This window comes from Mixophyes fleayi, chromosome 4, assembly GCF_038048845.1.
Source record: "Mixophyes fleayi isolate aMixFle1 chromosome 4, aMixFle1.hap1, whole genome shotgun sequence".
Taxonomy (NCBI): Eukaryota; Metazoa; Chordata; class Amphibia; order Anura; family Limnodynastidae; genus Mixophyes; species Mixophyes fleayi.
The window spans coordinates 1,176,995-1,200,427 of record NC_134405.1 but is presented as its reverse complement, the minus strand read 5'-3'; the positions used below and the strand labels follow the sequence as shown (position 1 = coordinate 1,200,427).

At 47.2% G+C, this 23,433-nt stretch overlaps 1 protein-coding gene across 6 annotated transcripts in view; it reads right to left on the bottom strand.

The window, feature by feature from the left end:
* DLG4 (discs large MAGUK scaffold protein 4) overlaps positions 1 to 23,433 on the bottom strand; it is a 170,284-nt gene that overhangs the window by 59,136 nt on the left and 87,715 nt on the right. For 5 of the 6 annotated variants that reach the window (XM_075206113.1, XM_075206116.1, XM_075206115.1 and 2 more), the window contains one exon: positions 4,729 to 4,893. In XM_075206113.1, coding sequence (XP_075062214.1) covers positions 4,729 to 4,893 — 165 coding nt within the window. Of the gene's footprint in view, positions 1 to 4,728; positions 4,894 to 19,914; positions 20,067 to 23,433 lie in introns of those variants that run through there. The other variant, XM_075206114.1, reaches the window with a different exon arrangement.

Below are 23,433 nucleotides of genomic sequence, written 5' to 3'. Positions count from 1 at the left end.
AAAATAGGAATATTCCACTCACTGGTGGATTCATCAATCATATCCAACTGGACCATCTTCTCAATTTCCATTCTCACCAAACCACAGCTGACTTTAGGAATGCTATATGGCACCTGCTTCACGACAACTCCCGGGCGTAGTGACAATGTCATGTTCAATTAAAGTACTGCGCGCAGGAATTGGAAAGACAATATCACTCTTCCGGGATACCATTTCCTCAGTCTGCGTTTTTGCCTAACAGATAAAGCTGGCTCTATTGGAACTACAGATATTTGAATGACTTTACCCACTAATTGAGGAGAGGGGTTCTCATCATACCAAGGTTTAAGGTGATTGACGTGGTATATTTGTTTCTCCCTACTGCTCCCCAATTGACAGACCCTGTAATTGACAGAGGCGACAGTCTTTAGGACTTCAAACGGACCTTGTCAGTTGGCGAAAAGTTTGTTTTCCTGGGTTGGGACCAGGACTAGGACCTTGTCCCCAGGGGTGAAATATTGAAGTACATAAGTTTTATCATAATTCCTCTTTTGCCATTCCCGAGCCTCTTTTACATGTTGATGTACAATGGGTCCTTCTCTCCTAACCTCTCATACACTTGGGTCACATATTGTACCAGATTGGTCTCTCTGGGGACTTGCTGCTCCCACCCTTCTTTCAAGATATCCAAGATAACTCTGGGCTGTGTCCCAAACAATTACACAAAATATTTAAACCCTGTTGAGGCCTGTGGTACCTCATGGACGGAAAGCATCAAATATGGGATAAGAGTGTCCCAATCTTTTTTCTAATGCGCCGCAGCTTTCCTCAGTTTTAAAGTGCGGTCAAAGTGCTCCCCCAAGCTGTCCGTTTGTGGATGGTGCACAGAGGTGTGAAGAGCTGTCACCCTTAATAGTTGACACATGCCCTTCATCAATTTGGACATGAACGGGGCGCCCTGGTCAGTGAGAATTTTCTTGGGAATTCCCAGACATGTAAAAATCAATATGAGCTATGATGCTGAACTTTATATTCCGCAGGATGTTCTCCCCGTGTTTGCGTGGGTTTCCTCCAGGTACTCTGGTTTCCTCCCACACTCCAAAAACATACTGGTAGGTTAATTGGCTACTAACAAATTGACCCTAGTCTGTGTCTTTCTGTCTGTGTGTGTGTGTGTGTGTGTATGTGTGTATGTATGTTGGGGAATTTAGACTGTAAGCTCCAATGGGGCAGCGACTGGTGTGAGTGAGTTCTCTGTACAGCGCTGCGGAATTAGTGGCGCTATTTAAATAAATGAAGATGATGTACACCGGGCCAGTAAAACCCGCACAGAACTCGATCCTGTGTTTTATCCTCCCCTAGGTGTCCCCCACAGACATGTGTATGTGCAGTTTTTAACACTAGAGGTACATAAACCTGAGGAACCATTAACTGCTCTACCATTTCTTATTGTACAATACCAAGTCTATACAGAAAAAAATTTTTAATAACAAAATACGGTATACCTTCTGCAGGCTGGGAGGCTTTTGGTACACTATTCGTCTCAGTAACATTTTTAAATGTATGTTCCAAGCATCATTAAGCTGGTAGTCCTGCAAGGAAACAACGTTGATATTGCAGATTAGGCTGTATCCTCACCAACAGGTGGGGAGTGCTCATCCGCAAGTTCACCAACCAATGCTGCTTTCGGCCAGGCTTCCCCAAACGGTGGCACTTTCATGGAATTCCTGCCTTGACCCCCAGCATAGCATTCCAGGTAGACAGTTCCTAAAGATCAATGTCTTGACACTGTGAAATCTTGGGAAGATCTTTTAAGACCGGGCTACCGACCATTCAATCAGTTGCCGACATGTCCAGCCGAACTTGCTCACAAAGGACCTCTTTAAACAGTGGGAAGTAAGGCCCCCGAACAAGTGGATACGGCAGCTTAGGTGCTATGGCTGCCACCACCATAACGGTTTGGCTTTTAAGTGTGACTGGCAGCAGAGTTCTCTCATATTCCTCAGTCGTTCCATGTATGCACAGGACCTTTACCCTGGGCAAACGAGTAGTTATGATTTTGGGCAGTGCAGAGCTGGACACCAACATAAGCTCATGCCCATAGTCAACCAAAGCTAGGACAAGCTATTGGTCAATAAGCACAGTCACCTGGACTAACAAAAACTTCCTGATGTGGGACTCATAGTACAACAGCTTGGATAACTAGGCCCAACATGTGTGACAGAACAGTCCAAGGGGTCCTGTAGTTTAGGACACTGGACCCAAAAGTGGCCTGGCCCTTCACATTCAGATTAGACACCTTTGTAACCGGCACTTTATCAAAAGCATTTTTACCATTGGATCCTGTGGCAAGGATTGTCAAACCTGACTTTTGAAGTGGCATTGGCTTTGGCAGGAATGCAGGTGCTTTGGTCAATTGTTGAAAAGCACCAAACCTCTCTACCACTGTGGCCAAATCTTCAAAAGTTTGTGGGTCTGATTGCAGCACCCACCTTTGCAGACCACTGTCCAGCCCCCGGATGCAATGATTTATCGCCAAAACTTCAATAATCTGAACAGGCCAATTCCAATCTGCCATTTTTTTTTTAATTTTGGAAAGCTCTGACAATTGTGCTCAGACTAGTGCCACTCGTGATAGCGCTGGGCTCAGTCTGGCCCTGGAACCCCAATCCGAGCCAATATCTTTAAGTACAGGTAATCAGAGGCCCGGTCCTCATCCAGATCCATTTAAGCTCACTGAGCTTCGCCATTCAGATATGAAGCCAGCTTATCAGCCCAAACTTCAGGAGGTCATTTTGGCCTTTTTGTAGCTCTCTCAAAGGTCACTTGATACACTTCTATTTCATCAGCTGGTGAAATTTTCTGCAGAGCCGGAGCAGGTGGTTCATTTCTGTCACACCTCACCTGGGCTAATTCTTCTATTAAAAGCCTGGTGTTTTCCACCTGTGCCTCTGCAACTCGTAGCACCTGAGCTTGCTCCTCTTGTTGTGCAGAAGCCAAATTCACAAGGGTTCTCAAAAACTTCCTCCATGTTAATGTCTACACGGGTTGGGAAGTAGAAACTTGCCTAAGTATCCCACTTCTCACACCACTTGTGACACAGCATCCTTCTGATGATGCACACATGAACAACTTCTTGCTTTTTACTTTGCTTTATTTGTCAGAGTGGCAAAGTAACTCATAACATAAAGTTACTTTCTTGTCACTCTAATGCTAAATTAACAGAGACCAGTAGGCTAGACTGATAATGAGGCCTAGAGGTAGGTACACTGTTAACATGGACATTTGGAGTTATTTACACTGATAACTAGGGATGTGCACCGGCCACTTTTGGTGTCTTGTGTTTTGTGTTTTGGATTCGGATTTGTTTCGCAAAACACCTGACGAAAGGTTTTGGTTCGGATTAAAGGTTTTGGATTCGGATTTATTTTGAAAAAAAACATAAAAAGTGCTAAAAACCAGTTTTGTGTTGTTTTTTTTCACTCCTACGCTATTATTAACCTCAATAACATTCAATAACAATCATTTCCACTAATTTCCAGTCTATTCTGAACACCTCACAATATTGTTTTTAGGCCAAAAGGTTGCACCGAGGTAGCTTGAGCACATAATGCCAAAAAAAGAGGTACAAGATGGAATTGTTCTGGGCCCTCCCTCCCACCCCTCGCGAGATTCGACGCGAGACTTGGACGAGCCTCGTTTTCATTTTTTTGCCAGCCGGAAATATCCGAACAGTGCTCGGATCCCGTTCGGAGCCGCACTGTTCGGGTGGGCTCGGATTAGCGGAATCCGAGCCCGCTCATCTTACTGATAACATGGAACTTCTGTAGGTAGGTAGACTGATAATGAGTCCAACAGGTAAGAACACTGATAACACTGGTCTTCTAGAGGTACGTACACTGATAACACAGGATTTCTGGAAGTAGGTACACTGATAACACTGGGCATTTGGAAGTAAATACTCTGATAACAGGACTTCTGGAGGTAGGTACACTGATAATAACTGCTAGAGACAGGTTCACTGATGAATTTTAGAGGTAGGTACACTGATAACATGGGACTTCTGGAAATAGGTACACTGATAACTCAGGATTTCTGGAGGTAAGTACACCGATAACAAGAAATTTCTGGAGGTAGGTACACTGATAACACAGGACTTCTGGAGGTACGTACACTGATAACAAGGAACTTCTGGAAGTAGGTACACTGATAATAAGTGCTAGAGACAGGTTCACTGATGAGTTCTAGAGGTAGGTACACTGACAACAAGGAACTTCTGGAGGTAGGTACACTAATAATAAGTGCTAGAGACAGGTTCACTGATGAGTTCTAGAGGTAGGTACACTGACAACAAGGAACTTCTGGAGGTAGGTACACTGATAATAAGTGCTAGACAGGTTCATTGATGAATTTTAGAGGTAGGTACACTGATAACATGGGACTTCTGGAAATAGGTACACTGATAACTCAGGATTTCTGGAGGTAAGTACACCGATAACAAGACATTTCTGGAGGTAGGTACACTGATAACACAGGACTTCTGAAGATACGTACACTGACAACAAGTAACTTCTGGAGGTAGGTACACTGATAATAAGTGCTAGAGACAGGTTCACTGATGAGTTATAGAGGTAGGTACACTGACAACAAGGAACTTCTGGAGATAGGTACACTGATAATGCAAGATTTCAGGAGGTAGGTACACTTATTACAAGTCTTAGAGGTTATTGTATTGATATGGCCACTTACCTTCATAGGGGAGATATGTGAGTGTGAGACATAACCATGAACATTCTCTATTTGTGACAGATTCTTCTCTGACACATGGACAAGCTCCGGGGCCTTCATGGGGTTGGCCAAGTGGGCTGGGCTGTGTTCCAGAGGAGGAGAGTCGTCATCCTGGTACCGGTATTTCTGTAATTACAGACCAACATTACTGATCACTCAGTAACTGATTACTGTTTGTTATGATAAATAACTCACTCAACAGTCCACTCTTATTAATAGTGAGTACTACGTAGAAGAACATCACTAGTCACCATCAGGAAACACATATTGCCCGTTACGGTCTCACATCCACTAGGCAGCCTAGATGGAAACCTATATCCACATCTTGTGTCCTTACGTCTGCAATTTTAGTCGCACAATTTCTAAGACACGTAGTTCCACAACAGTAACCAATTGTACAAACACACACAATAAATCGAAAAGTGCTTTAATTAGAAAACAACTCCCCCATATCTCGTCTTTGCCTCCTTATTAGATTCCTCTATCTACAGGCCACCTTCCCTCCTGGTGTATTACAATAGTGTCCAGTAGGGGAAGCCTGAACCCAGCATGTAACATAAGTAACACTTACATAGTAATATTATTGATGAGGTTGAAAAAAAAACCAGTCATCATCATCACCATTTATTTATATAGCGCCACTGATTCCGCAGCGCTGCACAGAGAACCCATTCACATCAGTCCCTGCCCCATTGGAGCTTACAATCTAAATTCCTTACCATACACACAGACAGACAGAGAAAGAGAGACTAGGGTCAATTTTGATAGCAGCCAATTAACCTAGCAGTATGTTTTTGGAGTGTGGGAGGAAACCGGAGCACCCGGAGGAAATCCACGCAAACACAGGGAGAACATACAAACTCCACACAGATAAGGCCAGGTCAGGAATTGAACTCATGACCCCAGTGCTGTGCGGCAGAAGTGCTAACCACTAGCCCACTGTGCTGCCCAGTCCATCAAGTTCAACCTATTTTGGATCTCCTGCAATCCCTCACGTATATTTGAAGTTGATCCAGATTAAGCAACCGCCAATCTGTTTCAATCGGGGAAAAATCCCCCCAGACACAATATTGCAGTCCTATTTTTGCCCTATATCCACTACTATCCTTCATTTTAATTAACAGTCGTATCCTTGGATACACTTTTCCGCTAAAAATTTGTCTAACCCTTTCTTAAACATATCTATTGAATCTGCCATCACAACCTTCCCTGGCAGGGAATTCCATATCTTGACTGCCCTTACTGTAAAGAACCCCTTCCTTTGCTGGTTGTGAAACTTCCTCTCCTCTAACCTTAGGGGGTGGCCGCGTGTCCTGTGTATAGTCCTTGGGGTAAAAAGTTCCCATGAAAGCTCTCTGTATTGACCCCTAATGTATTTGTACATAGTAATCATATCTCCCCTTATATAAAGTAAACATGCCTAAACTGGCTAACCTTTCCTCATAACCTAATGACTCCATACCCTTTATCAATTTTGTTGCCCTTCTCTGAACCCTTTCTACTTCAAAAATACGTTTTTTATAGAGTGGTGCCCAGAACTGTACTCCGTACTCAAGATGAGGTCTTACCAATGATTTACAAAATTACACCTTCTTCCCTTGCATCTATGCCCCTTTTTATGCATGCCAATACTTTGTTTGCCCTTGCAGCTGCTGCTTGACATTGAGCACTATTGCTAAGTCTACTGTCTACGAGCACTCCCAAATCCTTTTCCATTATAGATTCTCCTAAATTAATCCCATTTAATTTATAGATTGCGTTCTTGTTTTTGATCCCTAAATGCATAACCTTACATTTATCTGTGTTAAACCTCATATTCCATTTGGCTGCCCAATCCTCCAGTTTGCTCAAGTCCTTCTGTAGAGAAGCTACATCTTGCTCTGATTTTATTACCTTACAGATTTTAGTGTCATCTGCAACAATGGAAACTTTACTCTAAACCAGGGTTTCCCAAACCCAGTCCTCAGGGCTCCCTAACAGTGCAGGTTTTCTGGATCACATGTGACATAATTAGGACCACCTGTGGATCTGTTACAATGTGTCAGTCAGTAATGAATACACCTGTGCTCCAGCAAGGAGATATGGAAAACCTGCACTGTTAGGGAGCCCTGAGGAGTGGGTTTGGGAAACCCTGCTCTAAACCATCACCAAGGTCATTAATGAATATATTAAAAAGGAGTGGCCCCAGCACGGAACCTTGAGGTTCTCCACTTAAAACTTTTGACCAGTTAGAAAATGTTCCATTTATCACAACTCTCTGTTCCCTATTCTCTAACCAGTTTTCGACCCAAGTATAAATGTTTCCTAGACCCAGTTCCCTTATTTTGTAAACCAACCTCTTGTGTGGCACTGTATCAAACGCCTTTGCAAAATGTATGTAGACCACATCTACTGTGCTGCCCTGGTCTAAGTTCCCACTAACCTCTTCGTAGAAATTAATTAGAATAGTTTGACATGACCTATCCCTCACAAATCCATGAAGATTCCCACTAATAATCTTATGCGCACCAAGTAATTCTGAATACTATCCCTTAATATACCTTCCAGTAGTTCCCCCATTATTGATGTCAGGCTTACAGGTCTATAATTCACTGGTTGTGATCTCTTCCCCGTTTTAAACAACAGCACCACATCTGCTAATCGCCAATCCCTTGGTACTGAGCCTGAAAAGATTTAATCTATGAAAATTAAGAATAGCGGTCTAGCTATTTCCGAGTTTAGCTCCATAAGATCCTTTGGATGTATGACATTTGTACCTGGAGTTTTATTTATCTTAACACTTACAATAGTGTCCAACAGGGGAGCCTGAGCCCAGCATATAACATAAGTAACACAATAGTGTCCAGCAGGAGGAATCTGAGCCCAGCATATAACATAAGTAACACAATAGTGTCCAGCAGGAGGAACCTGAACCCAGCATATAACATAAGTAACACTTACAATAGTGTCCAGCAGGGGAGCCTGAGCCCAGCATATAACATAATTAACACTTACAATAGTAACCAGCGGGTGGAGCCTGAGCCCAGCATATAACATAAGTAACACTTACAATAGTGTCCAGCCAGTAGACTCTGAGCCCAGCATATTACATAAGTAACACAATAGTGTCCAGCAGGAGGAACCTGAGCCCAGCATATAACATAAGTAACACTTACAATAGTGTCCAGCCAGTAGACTCTGAGCCCAGCATATTACATAAGTAACACAATAGTGTCCAGCAGGAGGAACCTGAGCCCAGCATATAACATAAGTAACACTTACAATAGTGTCCAGCAGAGGGAGCCTGAGCCCAGCATATAACATAAGTAACACTTACAATAGTGTCCAGCAGGGGGAGCCTGAGCCCAGCATATAACATAAGTAACACTTACAATACTAACCAGCAGGGGGAGCCTGAGCCCAGCATATAACATAAGTAACACTTACAATAGTGTCCAGCAGGGGGAGCCTGAGCCCAGCATATAACATAAGTAACACTTACAATAGTGTCCAGCAGGGGGAGCCTGAGCCCAGCATATAACATAAGTAACACTTACAATACTAACCAGCAGGGGGAGCCTGAGCCCAGCATATAACATAAGTAACACTTACAATAGTGTCCAGCAGGGGGAGCCTGAGCCCAGCATATAACATAAGTAACACTTACAATAGTGTCCAGCAGGGGGAGCCTGAGCCCAGCATATAACATAAGTAACACTTACAATACTAACCAGCAGGGGGAGCCTGAGCCCAGCATATAACATAAGTAACACTTACAATAGTGTCCAGCAGGGGGAGCCTGAGCCCAGCATATAACATACACAAGAGTAGTGATGATGATGTAACACAACACTATTATTCTCCCCGGGATCAGGTCACCGGCCTCTTCCCTGGTCACTGTTCTGAGCTGAACGTGTAATACAAGGGACTGTGGGCTGGAGCGTGACTTCTATACCTGAAGATTGCTGCTGGGTTCACGGCTTTTATTGTTATTCATTATAATAAAATCATTCATTTATAAAGCACCAACATATTCCCAAGCAAAGCTGCAAAACTAGGGAAAGCAGGAGGAGGAAGTCCGTGATGGTGGAAGATAATGCAGACTAGGAGAGGGCACACTTGTTAAATTAATGATAATAATATTACTACTATTATTATTACTATTTTTTATGATTATTACAATGTTTGATGCTAGTATTACTATTATTATCCCATATAAAGCTCCAAAACACTCTGAAATTCTGTGCAATCAATGGCACTGGAGTCGTAGGTCCGATCCAACCAGGCCCTTATCTGTGTGAATTCGTGTGGTCTGCCTGTGTTTGGCTGGGTTTCTCCCAATGTGTCTGTGTGTGTTGGGGGAATTAGACTGTAAGCTCCACAGTCTGGCTGTCCTAGAACTATTACTCCAAGTGGGTCCCAATTGGAATCATTAACCCTTACTGCTGACAGGAGACCAGACAGATGGGAGTCATAGTCTATTAGTAATAATAGCATCATATAATAATAATAATCTCAGCGGGGAGGTGATGTACGAGTGGGAAGGGGGCAGGTGCTGCTAATGATTTAGGGAAGCCCCCAGTCCACACGCTTTACTAGGCATGTGGCAGGATGTGGGAGAATGGGAGTACAGGAGACCGTCCACAATTCGGGATAATATTAAAGCTAATAGAATTGTAATTATTGAGGATAACTGGTCACCACAGCTGAAAGTACTTGAGGCACCAGTCCATGTCCAGCTCTCCTTCCAATCAACCCTGCTCTACACCTGACCCCTGAGCACTGCTGTCTCCCTACAATAACACAAGACTTGTTCTCTTAACTGATACACCGGTACAGAGCTGCCTAATCAATACCCAATACAGAGCTGCCTAATCAATACTCATTACAGAGTTGCTTAATCAATACTCATTACAGAGTTGCTTAATCAATACTTGATACAGAGCTGCCTAATTAATACCCGATACAGAGCTGCCTAATCAATACTCAATACAGAGCTGCCTAATCAATACTCAATACAGAGCTGCCTAATCAATACTCGATACAGAGCTGCCTAATCAATACTTGATACAGAGCTGCCTAATCAATACTCAATACAGAGCTGCCTAATCAATACTTGATACAGAGCTGCCTAATCAATACCCAATACAGAGCTGCCTAATCAATACTCAATACAGAGCTGCCTAATCAATACTCAATACAGAGCTGCCTAATCAATACTCAATACAGAGCTGCCTAATCAATACTCAATTCAGAGCTGCCTAATCAATACTCGATACAGAGCTGCCTAATCAATACTCGATACAGAGCTGCCTAATCAATACTCGATACAGAGCTGCCTAATCAATACCCAATACAGAGCTGCCTAATCAATACTCAATACAGAGCTGCCTAATCAATACTTGATACAGAGCTGCCTAATCAATACTCAATACAGAGCTGCCTAATCAATACTCGATACAGAGCTGCCTAATCAATACTCGATACAGAGCTGCCTAATCAATACCAGATACAGAGCTGCTTACTCAAAACACAATACAGAGATGCTTGATCAATACTTGTTACAGAGCTGCTTAATCACTACCCTATACAAAGCTGATTCATCAATACCCGATATAAAGCTGCTTAACCAAAACCAGATACAGAACTGATTCATCAATACTCGATACAGAGCTGCTTATTCAATACCTGACAAAGAACTCTTTAATCAATAGCCGACAAATAGCTGTGTAATCATTAACTGATACAGAGCTGCTTAATAAAAACCTGAAACATAGATACATATATCCCCCTGTCCCTCAGGCTCCTCCTCTGTCATATAACCATGTCCCTTAGGCTCCTCCTCTGTCATATAACCATGTCCCTTAGGCTCCTCCTCTGTCATATAACCATGTCCCTTAGGCTCCTCCTCTGTCATATAACCATGTCCCTCAGGCTCCTCCTCTGTCATTTAACCATGTCCCTCAGGCTCCTCCTCTGTCATAAAACCATGTCCCTCAGGCTCCTCCTCTGACATATATATCCTCCCCTTTCACTCCGGATCCTCCTCTGTTACATTACCCCTCCCTTATCACTCAGGCTCCTCCTCTCATATAACTCCTGCCCTATCACTCAGGAGCCTGCTCCTCTTGTTATCCTTTCCCTTTTTCCTCAGGCCCCTCCTCTGCATCTACTGTAGATATAAGCCCTCCTCCATTACTTAGGCTCCTCCTCTGCATCTACTGCAGATATAAGCCTTCCTCCATTACTTAGGCTCCTCCTCTGCATCTACTGTAGATATAAGCCCTCCTCCATTACTTAGGCTCCTCCTCTGTATGTACTGCAGATATAAGCCCTCCTCCATTACTTAGGCTCCTCCTCTGTATGTACTGCAGATATAAGCCTTCCTCCATTACTTAGGCTCCTCCTCTGCATCTACTGTAGATATAAGCCCTCCTCCATTACTTAGGCTCCTCCTCTGCATCTACTGTAGATATAAGCCCTCCTCCATTACTTAGGCTCCTTCTCTGCATCTACTGCAGATATAAGCCTTCCTCCATTACTTAGGCCCCTCCTCTGCATCTACTGTAGATATAAGCCCTCCTCCATTACTTAGGCTCCTCCTCTGCATCTACTGCAGATAAAAGCCCTTCTCCATTACTTAGGCTCCTCCTCTGCATCTACTGTAGTGACAAGATGGTACTGGGGGTAGCTTTATAACTTCGGTCAGACTGACATGTATCTATGGTCCCACTGAGAACCCCACAACAGGCAGAAGTTGGGCGCAATCTTGGTACGAGCAGAAAATGCAAAACAAACTTTTCCTTTTTGCTTCTGTAATTCAAGTATTTTTTATATTTACACAATTCATTTCACTTTGGGTGTTTAAAGACCTACTTCGAGATTCCTGATCATTACCTGCTAGAGTTGTCATTACAGAAAACAACACATGGGGGTAAATGTATTAACCTCCGATTTCTTCAACTCCCGCGAGTTTGGCGTCTATAGCGCTTAAATTTAAAGCGGCGCTGCCTTGTAAAGGGAAACGCTTTAAATTTTAGCTGTCAACTCGCCGATTTCCGGCGACTTGTACAAACCGCAGTATGCTACATTTACCCCATAGTGTTATACCCAGCATCCCTTCTATATCCCACCCCAACACTCCATCCGGTCTGTCAGCAGCGCACAACATAGCGCATAGTCGTCACAATCACCTAACCCATTACATGTTTAGGTTTTATGACCAGCTCTGGACTCTACCAGGAGAACATTGGAACCATGTCTGTCCATACATCTCCAGGAGTTCATCTGGACCATACTGGGTGTAGACATTCTTATAAGGAGATCATAAGATTTTCTATATGGAATGTGAGTAATAGACCTGGCACATTACAGTTATAATCAGTACAACTGTTTCTCTACTAATCAATTCCACACAAGATTTCATGGCTAAAGAACAATCTCTCATCATCAGCTAATAACTCCATATTCCCAAATGGCATGGAAATAGGAATCACTGCAAATCCTAACATCTCACTGCATGTCCATCCTAGAACCCTCACATCTCACCGTATGTCCATCCCAGAACTCTCACATCTCACTGTATGTCCACCTCAGAACCCTCACATCTCACCGTATGTCCATCGCAGAACTCTCACATCTCACCGTATGTCCACCTCAGAACCCTCACATCTCACCGTATGTCCACCTCAGAACCCTCACATCACACCGTATGTCCATGCCTGAACCCTCACATCTCACCGCATGTCCATCGCAGAACCCTCACATCTCATCATATGTCCATTTGGAACCCTCACATCTCACTCTATGTCCATCTCAGAACCCTCACATCTCAACGTATGTCCATCCAAGAACCCTCACATCTCACAGCATGTCCATCTCAGAACCCACACATCTCACTTTATATCCATGCCTGAACCCTCACATCTCAACGTATGTCCATCCCAGAACCCTTATATGACAGGATGAACCTCCTATGCCATCCTGTCCGTTGCTGCTGAGAACAGGCTGTGCTTGCCTTGCCACTGTCCCCTTTCTTTATCCCAAACTGCGCCCCTCTAACCGCAGTAGGAGGGGCCTGCTGCCGCCATTAGGCTCCTTCACCTAGGACCACTTCCTTCTGGGTAACTCTCGCTGATACTGTACCCACCTGGGCTTGTACTCCTGACCTATTGCCTTCAGATCAGGGTTGCTGTGGATGGCTCCCCCTTGCTTCTCACACTATGCTAATGTTTTAAATATATTTATACTATAAGTTATTTAAAAGTGATCCAGCCACACTGCTCCCTCCCTTGTCCAAGCGGGCAACCAGCGGTCATGTCCCCACAATTTGGATCCTGGTCTCGCAGTCTATTGGGGTTAATGGAGGTGACTTGTGGGATCCAACTCTTCCTGCCAAGACAATCCATCTGCATTGCAGTGGGCCTATCTTTGCTTGTGAGTGGTGTGAAAGTCATAAACTTTGACATCACTCACATAGAATTTCACATCACAAACTACTTTTGAGTCTCCACCTCAAAATTCTGCCATTCACTCCTGAGGTGTGCTGTAGTCACTTTAAAGGATTATGATCAGTCACCACAGTAAAATGTCGTCCATACAAATAAGGTTGAAGTTTCTTCACTGCCCAAACAATTGCCAAACATTCCTTTTCAATTGTGGCATACCCCACCTCCCCAAAATAGCCACAGGGTGCTTCTTCTCATCTGGCCCCACCTGGCTAAGTGCTGCTCCCAGCCCGTACCGTGATGCATCAGTTTATACAATAAAGTCCTTGACATAATTACCACCCGTTACACAATTTCACACAATGACAACTACCCCCTGACTACTCTACAGTACTAAAGTCTGTGACAAAACATCTGTAGTACCCAGCAATTGTTAAGAATGCCAGTACCTGTAACTGGATCATGGTCTGGGGCCAGTCTCAGATCACCTCTACCTTTGCTGGTTCTGACCTAAACCTTCCACCCCCCCCACATGATGTCCCATGCATTGCACCTCTTATTTCCCCATCTGGCAGTTGTCTGCCCTAACAGTCAGACCTGCCCACCCAATCTTCCCGAACACCAGCCCTACTTGCTCCAGATTCTCCTCCAAAATCTTACTGAAAATGGAAATGTCTTCTAGGTAAACCTGAGCTCTGTCCAGCAATTTACTAAAACGTTAATACAGGGCAAGGGGGTAGTCATCAGACATGGTCACATTATTCAACCGGAAGTAGTGTACACAAAACTGAGTTGTCTTGTCCTTCTTGGAAAACAAAATACCAGAGGACGCGGATGGACTGCACAATGGCTGGATCACACCTAGCTCAAGCATCTCCTTGGCTTCTGGTGCATCACCAAGGAAATCTGGCCGGGCTTCCTACTGAACTGAGTCGCAAAGGGCCACAGCACTGCCACAAGCGGCTCCCACTTGCAGACATTCAACTGCTCATCCCAACCCACTTCCTCTACACCACCTTCACCTCTGGCATCTGCAAGGAGGTCAGGTAGTGGGCCACTTCCTGTTCCTCAGTCGGTAAGCAGCAAACCGCTGCCACCGACTCCACACGCTCCTGGTATGCCTTCAACATATTCATATGGTAGGTCCGCTGCCGCCTACCGTCGCTATCAAATGACACCAGGTAGGTGATGTACTTAAACGTTTTGAAACCGTGTACGGTAAAACCCTGGAAGCCTGGAGATTGTCCTGACGAGTGGGCATCAGAACAAGGACGTTCTGCCCTACCTCAAACACTCTGGTACGCACACCCTTATCATATCAAATCTTCTGTTTGGAATGCGCTTCTGCTAGCTTAGCCTGTGTGAGCCCCATGAAATTCTCTAACCGACTTCTGAGCTTTAACACATACTTCACCACAGAGACATCCTGGGTGGTTAGCTGCCCTTCCCAAGACCCCTTACCCCCTCTGCAAATTACACATGCCCATAGAATATGCTTCAGGATCCCATTGAACTGCTCGCACAGTCCGTTAATCTGGGGATGGTAGGGGCAGTACGCAGTTGCCACACTCCATACTTTGCCCAGAGACACTGGACCAGTTCACTCATGAACTGTGTCCATTGATCAGTTAGGATCTCACTAGAGAACCCTACTCTAATAAATACTCCTAGCAGTGTGTCCGCTACCTTTTCCGCAGTGATGGCGGACAGAGCCACAGCCTCTGGATATCAGGTAGCATAATCCACCACTCAGGATGTACCTCTTTCCTGATCTACTGGGCACAGGTAGTGAACCAGCAATGTTCACAGCCACTCGCTGGAAAGGTTCCCCAGCTATTGGCAAGGACTTTAGAGGAGCACAAGCACTGGGGCGCCCAAGCCGCTGACACACATCACAGGACTTAGAGTAGGACTCGATATCATGCGACATTTCCGGCTAGAAAAAGTTCTGTGTGAGGTGCTTCAGTGTTCAGTCTCCTCCCTGCTGTCCAGCCATATGGTTTTTGTGGGCAACTGACATCAGTTGCGCTCGAAAGCTCCATGGTACCACCAGTTGAACTTGATCCCGGACTGGTCTATCCCCATCTACCTTCCTAGCTACATGGTACAGCAACCCTTTTTGCCAGGTCACACTCCCCACCTCCATCCCTGGAAGACTGCTACTAGCTTCACACCTCATGCCTTCCGAGGGATCAGAGAGCTGAGCTGCCCTGAACTCTTTCCCGTGGCTCTCACTATCGTCTAAGTCAGGACACTCTGCAGGGGTATCTGTGTTGGGTTACTAGGGTCAGTCAAAGTGGGGTCAGTCAAAGGGAGATTACTGTGATCAGCTATACTCGTCGCCGGAGCTGGCATACTGCTAGGTGCAGGAGCAGGTTGGGTACGCTTTAACGATGATCAGAAATCCGACAACGAGGAGGCCTACAAATAAAATCTGAATTTACCAAAAACCGATTGCAATTTACACAGACTTTACAGATTTACACCGACGCTGCAGATCTCTGATGGCAGCATCATGCTGACAGCAACTCATTCCAAATTAACAGCTCTCCGGCACAACACTTTCATAGCGACCTGCGTCAATGTTAATTTAAAGCAGCCATTTCAGGACCCCGCAGGTTAAGTGTTCAAACACTTAACCCGGCATTGCCGCTTTAAATCAACAGTGATACAGATCGCGATGACGTCAAAGTTATCGAGGCCCCTGAGTCTAAGTCCTTCTCCCTGCAGGGGTCCCACTTGAACAGGCTGCAGGTCTCTCAACAAAGTGGTTCTTTTTTTCGATAAACAAGTGACCATCTCCACTGAGTCACTTTCAGACACACCACACATCACTGGACTGGCAGGGGTGGAAACAACCATCTTCGCCAGTGAAACAAGTCAGCCGGGCCCCATGACTTGGATTAGGGGCATGAGTCTGGGGTGCTGGGGCTGTGGAAAAGTTCATCCTCAGGTGACTGGTTGTCCCGCAGCTGTAGCACTTCTCCAGCCAGGGCTCCAACAGTATCTGATAACTCTCAGGAACAGGGCGGGGCACTGGCTGGCGAGTGGTACCCGGATGGTTGGATACATGCATTTGGGGGTGAGCAGAAGAGGGGTATCCCACTGATTGTACAGTCCTTTTGGGTTGACTATCATCCTGGCGCTTCTGCCAGTGTGGCCTAACAACCATATATGGATCCGCCAACTGATCGGCTTCTTCCAAGGTGGCTGGCTTCCGTTCCTCCAGCTCTCATTCTTTCACCTCCAGTGCGCACCGGTGGTGAAACTGTTCTTGGCACATTAGGTCTATTACCTCCTCCATGGTCTGGGCACCAGCTCCGCGCACACACTTCCTGGCCAACTCCTGAAGCAGGTTTGCAAACTCCTCATGGGTGGCGTGGAGGTTCTTGGCAAGGTCCCGGAACTTCAGACAATAGGTCTCTTGGGTAATAGTGTACCATTAAAGGAGCCCCCTTTTTTATATTATAGTCTGCATATTCCTATAAGGGCAGCCCACAGTAGACCTCCGCTGCACATCCCTGCAGTGTGGGCTACAAATGCTTGACCCATCCCTCAATGGGTTCAGCATGTAATTTGCAGGTCCTTTCAAATACCTACAGGTGCTCATCAACATTCCCAACATTGTCCTCAAATTTAGGACAATGTAAAGATGACAGTCCTGATCCACTAAGGAGCACCTCCCCCCTGGGCTGCAGTGCCTGTTCAGATTCCATTGCCTCGTCCCCTTAGGCCGCCAGCTGGATCCTTAGCCCAGCTGCACTGTGCTTATCATATGACAGAGGGACTGGTTCTGAGGGTACAGTCTGTTGAGAAGTGGGCACTGTTTTATATGTGTCTGTGTGTTCCAGGGTTTCAACTGGGCCGCCGCCATCAGTTAACTCCACCGGGGTACCATGCTGTAGGTGCCATTCTCTCAATGCCACTCTCATCTCCTCCCTGTTTGGCGAATGCCGGATATCAATGCCCTTGACACTGCACAGAGTCTCAAGGCCCGTCCCGGCTCTCCTGACTGGTGCACTAAAAGCCACTTCTGATTATACCACCGCTTGCAACCAGAAATATGTGATAGGATGGACCTCCTATGGCACCCTGTCCGTTGTTGCTGGGGACCAACTGGGCTTGCCTTGCCATCTGTCGCCTATATTTATCCCAAATTATGCCCCTCTAACCACAGTAGGAGGGGCCTGCTGCCTCCACTAGGCTCTGTCACCGGCACCTAGGATCGCCTCCTTCTGAATAACTCTTGCTGCTAAGGTACCCCCTTGCTGGGCACCGAGGCTGGTACACTTGACATTTTGCCTTCAGATCAGGGTTGCTGTGGATGGTTCCCCATTGCCTATCCCATTGGCCAGAGCTGCAGGGTAGTGGGCAGAGCGTTGGTAATGGATGTCGGATCCCAACCTCAAAACAGCCGGATAACAGATTAGATTGGTCTAATCTGTAGGTCACAGGAATTACAGGAGGTAAGTAATCATCAAAGCGGGATCTTGAAACAGTGATGCTTTATTAGCTCATGTAGTCCTAATAAGGACAGTTACACGCTAGTCTGTGGTACTAGAGATCTTTCCAGAAGTTACAGATGGTATGATGCTACATTACATGATGAAACAGTCAATTTATTATATAGATTTACATAGATACCCTCGTAGGAGGTAATCCAGCCTCCTGTCCCTCTAACCAATCCAGGTGCTTCATGCAGCCTGCACATAACTCAGCCTGGACTTTTTACATTGCTGCTAGCGGCACCACAACATCTGAGGTTTTATACTGAATGATTACCATCAGGATATAACATTTTCTCTAATCTTGCTTTTAACACAATTTAACTTGCAAAATTCATATTAATCTGTGATCACTTACATCTCGCGTCTGACACACATAGGAAGTCTACAGCAAGTCTAATTACGCCCCCTATGCTTTCAGGCTCAACAGACATGTTGGTCAGAGCGATGAAATTGTCTAATTAACATGAGATTACCTGTCTCCATACAGTTCCAAAAATACATCCCCTCCACACATATGCTTACCTGGGATTTCCTCTAGAAAAGTTACAAAACCCAAACATGACAAGCTGTCTCAGAAATCAGTACATTTCAAACACACAGTATCAAAAATCAGGACATTTGCAATGATATAAATTGGTGCACTGCGCTAATATAAATATACTTATACAGTAAGTTATTTATAAGTAATCCAGACACACCTCACATCCCACGTATGTCCATGACTGAACCTTCACATATCACCAAGAGTCCACGCTTGAACCCTCACATTCATCTGAGAATCCTTCACCTTACAAAGCACATTAAAAATGTAAAGTTTATACAAGACATTACTTTATTTACTGATTTAATGGCTTATATACCTATCAAACAAAGGATTTATTATGCTAAACAGACTTATAGCTAGAAGTAATGTGAAGAAAAATAAAGGGGCTATATGGAGTAATAGGAGGAGTTATGATGGTATATGGAGTAAAAGGAGGAGTTATATGCAGGGTTTACATAGAGGATCAGGATGAGTTATAGGGAGGGGTATATGGAGTACTGGGGGCAGTTATATGGAGGGGTTACATAGAGGATCAGGATGACTTATAGAGAGGGGCTATATTGAGTACTAGGGGCAGTTATATGGAGGGGTTACATAGAGGATCAGGATGAGTTATAGGGAGGGGGTATATTGAGTACCAGGCACAGTTATATGGAGGGGTATATTGAGTACTAGGGGCAGTTATATGGAGGGGTTACATAGAGGACCAGGATGACTTATAGGGAGGGGTTATATTGAGTACCAGGGGCAGTTATATGAAGGGGTTACATAGAGGATCAGGATGAGTTATAGGGAGGGGGTATATTGAGTACTGGGGCAGTTATATGGAGGGGTATATTGAGTACTAGGGGCAGTTATATGGAGGGGTTACATAGAAGATAAGGATGAGTTATAGGGAGGGGTATATTGAGTACTGGGGCAGTTATATGGAGGAGTTACATAGAGGATCAGGAGAAGTTATAGGGAGGTGTATATTGAGTACTAAGGGCAGTTATATGGAGGGGTTACATAGAGGATCAGGATGAGTTATAGGGAGGGGTATATTGAGTACTAGGGGCAGTTTTATGGAGGGGTTACATAGAGGATCAGGAGGAGTTATAGGGAGGCGTATATTGAGTACTAGGGGCAGTTATATGGTCGGGTTACATAGAGGATCAGGATGAGTTATAGAGAGGGGTATATTGAGTACTAGGGGCAGTTATATGGAGGGATATATTGAGTACTAGGGGCAGTTTTATGGAGGGGTTACATAGAGGATCAGAATGAGTTATAGGGAGGGGGTATATTGAGTACTGGGGCAGGTATATGGAGGGGTATATTAAGTACTAGGCCTAGGGGCAGTTTTATGGAGGGGTTTTATAGAGAATCAGGAGGAGTTAATGGAAGATGACATGGAGAAAAAGAGGAAATACGTGGAGAAAAAGAAACGTATATGTAATAATTCCATGTAGAGGAAGCAGAAATGAGTATTGGTTTGTGATGCAATGAGGTGGAACAGTAAAAGGTTAAACAGACATCTCACACTAGAAAATACTCTATAGTCCATGTCTAGATAAACTGCAGCTACCTGGGATTCATACAATCTCCATTCAGTGACAGCGACACAGACATTCTGCTTAACATTCATACTGCATCTCTGCTGTAAGGGAGAAATAGAGAGACCACCTACCACACACAGACAGACAGACTGCAGGCGAGCTTTATTCTTCATAATAAGCTGACAGACAACGCAGAGGGACAGACAGACACAGTCACAGGGAAACAATGCTGAGGAGATGAGCAGGAAAGAGCAAGAAGAGATTCTGAGGAGGAGTGGAAGAGAGAGGGAGTGACGACTGATCCACCCCCAGCCCCCTCATCCAGCTCCCTTATACTGCCCCCCTCATCCAGCTCGCTCAGACTGTCCCCCACCCCCAGCCCACCTCATCCAGCTCCCTTATACTGCCCCCCTCATCCAGCTCGCTCAGACTGTCCCCCACCCCCAGCCCACCTCATCCAGCTCCCTTTTACTGCCCCCCTCATCCAGCTCGCTCAGACTGTCCCCCTTATCCAGCTCGCTCAGACTGTCCCCCACCCCCAGCCCACCTCATCCAGCTACCTTATACTGCCCCCTTCATCCAGCTTGCTCAGACTGTCCCCTACCCCCAGACCCCCTCATCCAGCTCCCTTATACTGCCCCCTCATCCAGCTCGCTCAGACTGTCCCCCACCACCAGACCCCCTCATCCAGCTCCCTTATACTGCCCCCCTCGTCCAGCTCGCTCAGACTGTCCCCCTTATCCAGCTCGCTCAGACTGTCCCCCACCCCCAGCCCACCTCATCCGGCTCCCTTATACTGCCCCCCTCATCCAGCTCGCTCAGACTGTCCCCCAGCCCCCCTCCATCCAGCACGCTCAGACTGTCCCCCACCCCCAGCCCACCTCATCCAGCTCCCTTATACTGCCCCCCTCATCCAGCTCGCTCAGACTGTCCCCCACCCCCAGACCCCCTCATCCAGCTCCCTTATACTGCCCCCCTCATCCAGCTCACTCACACTGTCCCCTACCCCAGCCCCCCTCATCCACCTCCCTTATACTGCCCCTTCATCCAGCTCGCTCAGACTGTACCCCACCCCCCTCATCCAGCTCCCTTATACTGCCCCCATCATCCAGCTCGCTCAGACTGTCCCCCACCCCCTCATCCAGCTCCCTTATACTGCCCCCTCATCCAGCTCGCTCAGACTGTCCCCCACCACCAGACCCCCTCATCCAGCTCCCTTATACTGCCCCCTCATCCAGCTCGCTCAGACTGTCCCCCACCACCAGACCCCCTCATCCAGCTCCCTTATACTGCCCCCCTCGTCCAGCTCGCTCAGACTGTCCCCTTTATCCAGCTCGTTTAGACTGTCCCCCACCCCCAGCCCACCTCATCCAGCTCCCTTATACTGCCCCTCTCATCCAGCTCGCTCAGACTGTCCCCCACCCCCTCATCCAGCACGCTCAGACTGTCCCCCACCCCCAGCCCACCTCATCCAGCTCCCTTATACTGCCCCCCTCATCCAGCTCGCTCAGACTGTCCCCCACCCCCTCATCCAGCTCCCTTATACTGCCCCCTCATCCAGCTCGCTCAGACTGTCCCCCACCCCCAGCCCACCTCATCCAGCTCCCTTATACTGCCCCTCTCATCCAGCTCGCTCAGACTGTCCCCCACCCCCTCATCCAGCACGCTCAGACTGTCCCCCACCCCCAGCCCACCTCATCCAGCTCCCTTATACTGCCCCCCTCATCCAGCTCGCTCAGACTGTCCCCCACCCCCTCATCCAGCTCCCTTATACTGCCCCCTCATCCAGCTCGCTCAGACTGTCCCCCACCACCAGACCCCCTCATCCAGCTCCCTTATACTGCCCCCTCATCCAGCTCACTCAGACTGTCCCCCACCACCAGACCCCCTCATCCAGCTCCCATATACTGCCCCCCTCAACCAGCTCGCCCAGACTGTCCCCCAGCCCCCCTCATCCAGCTCCCTTATACTGCCCCCCTCATCCAGCTCGCTCAGACTGTCCCCCTCATCCAGCTCCCTTATACTGCCCCCCCTCCATCCAGCTCACCCAGACTGTCCCCCTCATCCAGCTCCCTTATACTGCCCCACTCATCTAGCTCGCTCAGACTGTCCCCCACTACCAGACCCCTCATCTAGCTCTATAATACTGCCCCCCTCCATCCAGCTCACCCAGACTGTCCCCCATCACCAGTCCCCCTCATCCAGCTCCCTTATACTGCCCCACTCATCCAGCTCGCTCAGACTGTCCCCCACCTCCAGCTCCCTTATACTGCCCCACTCTTCCGGCTTGCTCAGACTGTCCCCCACCACCAGACCCCCTCATCCAGCTCACTTATGCTGGCCCCATCACTGAGTCTCCCTCATCCAGCTTCCTTATACTTCCCCCCTCCATCCAGCTTGCTCAGACTGTCCCCCATCACCAGTCCCCCTCATCTAGCTCTCTCAAACTGTCCCCCTTCATCCAGCTCACCCAGACTGCCCCCCACTACCAGTCCCACTCATCTAGCTCCCTTACACTGCCCCCCCTTATCCAGATTGTCCAGACTGCCCCCCACCACCATCCCCCCTCATTTAGCTCACTAATACTGCCCCATCACCCAGTCCCCTGCATCCAGCTCTCTTATACTGACCCCACCATCAAGCTCGCCCAGACTGCCCCCCTTATCTAGCTCTATAATACTGCCCCCCCTCCTTCCAGCTTGCCCAGACTGTCCCCCACTACCGGTCCCCCTCAACAAGCTCTCTTATTCTGCCCTCACCATCAAGCTCGCCCAGACTGCCCCCCTCATCCAGCTCACTTATACTTTCCCCCCTCCATCCAGCTCGCCCAGACTGTCCCCCATCACCAGTCCCCCTCATCCAGCTCCCTTATACGGCCCCACTCATCCAGCTCGCTCAGACTGTCCCCCACCTCCAGCTCCCTTATACTGCCCCACTCTTCCAGCTTGCTCAGACTGTCCCCCACCACCAGACACCCTCATCCAGCTCACTTATGCTGGCCCCATCACTGAGTCCCCCTCATCCAGCTTCCTTATACTTCTCCCCTCCATCCAGCTTGCTCAGACTGTCCCCCATCACCAGTCCCCCTCATCTAGCTCTCTCAAACTGTCCCCACTTATCCAGATTGTCTAGACTGCCCCTACCACCACCCCCCTCATCTAGCTCACTAATACTGCCCCATCACCCAGCCCACCTCATCCAGCTCCCTTATACTGCCCCCCTCATCTAGCTCGCTCAGACTGTCCCCCAGCCCCCCTCACCCAGCTCCCTTATACTGCCCCCACCATCAAGCTCGCTCAGACTGTCCCGCTCATCCAGCTCCATTATACTGCCCCCCTCATCCAGCTCGCTCAGACTGTCCCCCACTACCGGTCCCCCTCATCCAGCTCCCTTACAATGCCACCCTCCAACTAGCTCCCATACACTGCCCTTCTATTTCCAGTTCCCTTTACCCCCCACCCCACATCCAGCTCTCTAACACTGCCCCCCTCCATACAGCTCCCTTACACTGCCCCTTCCATACAGCTCCCTTACACTGCCCCTTCCATACAGCTCCCTTACACTGCCCCATCTGACCAGCTCCCTTTACCCCTACATCAAGCTCTTTTACACAACCCCTCTCCATCCAGCTCCATTACACTGCCCCCCTC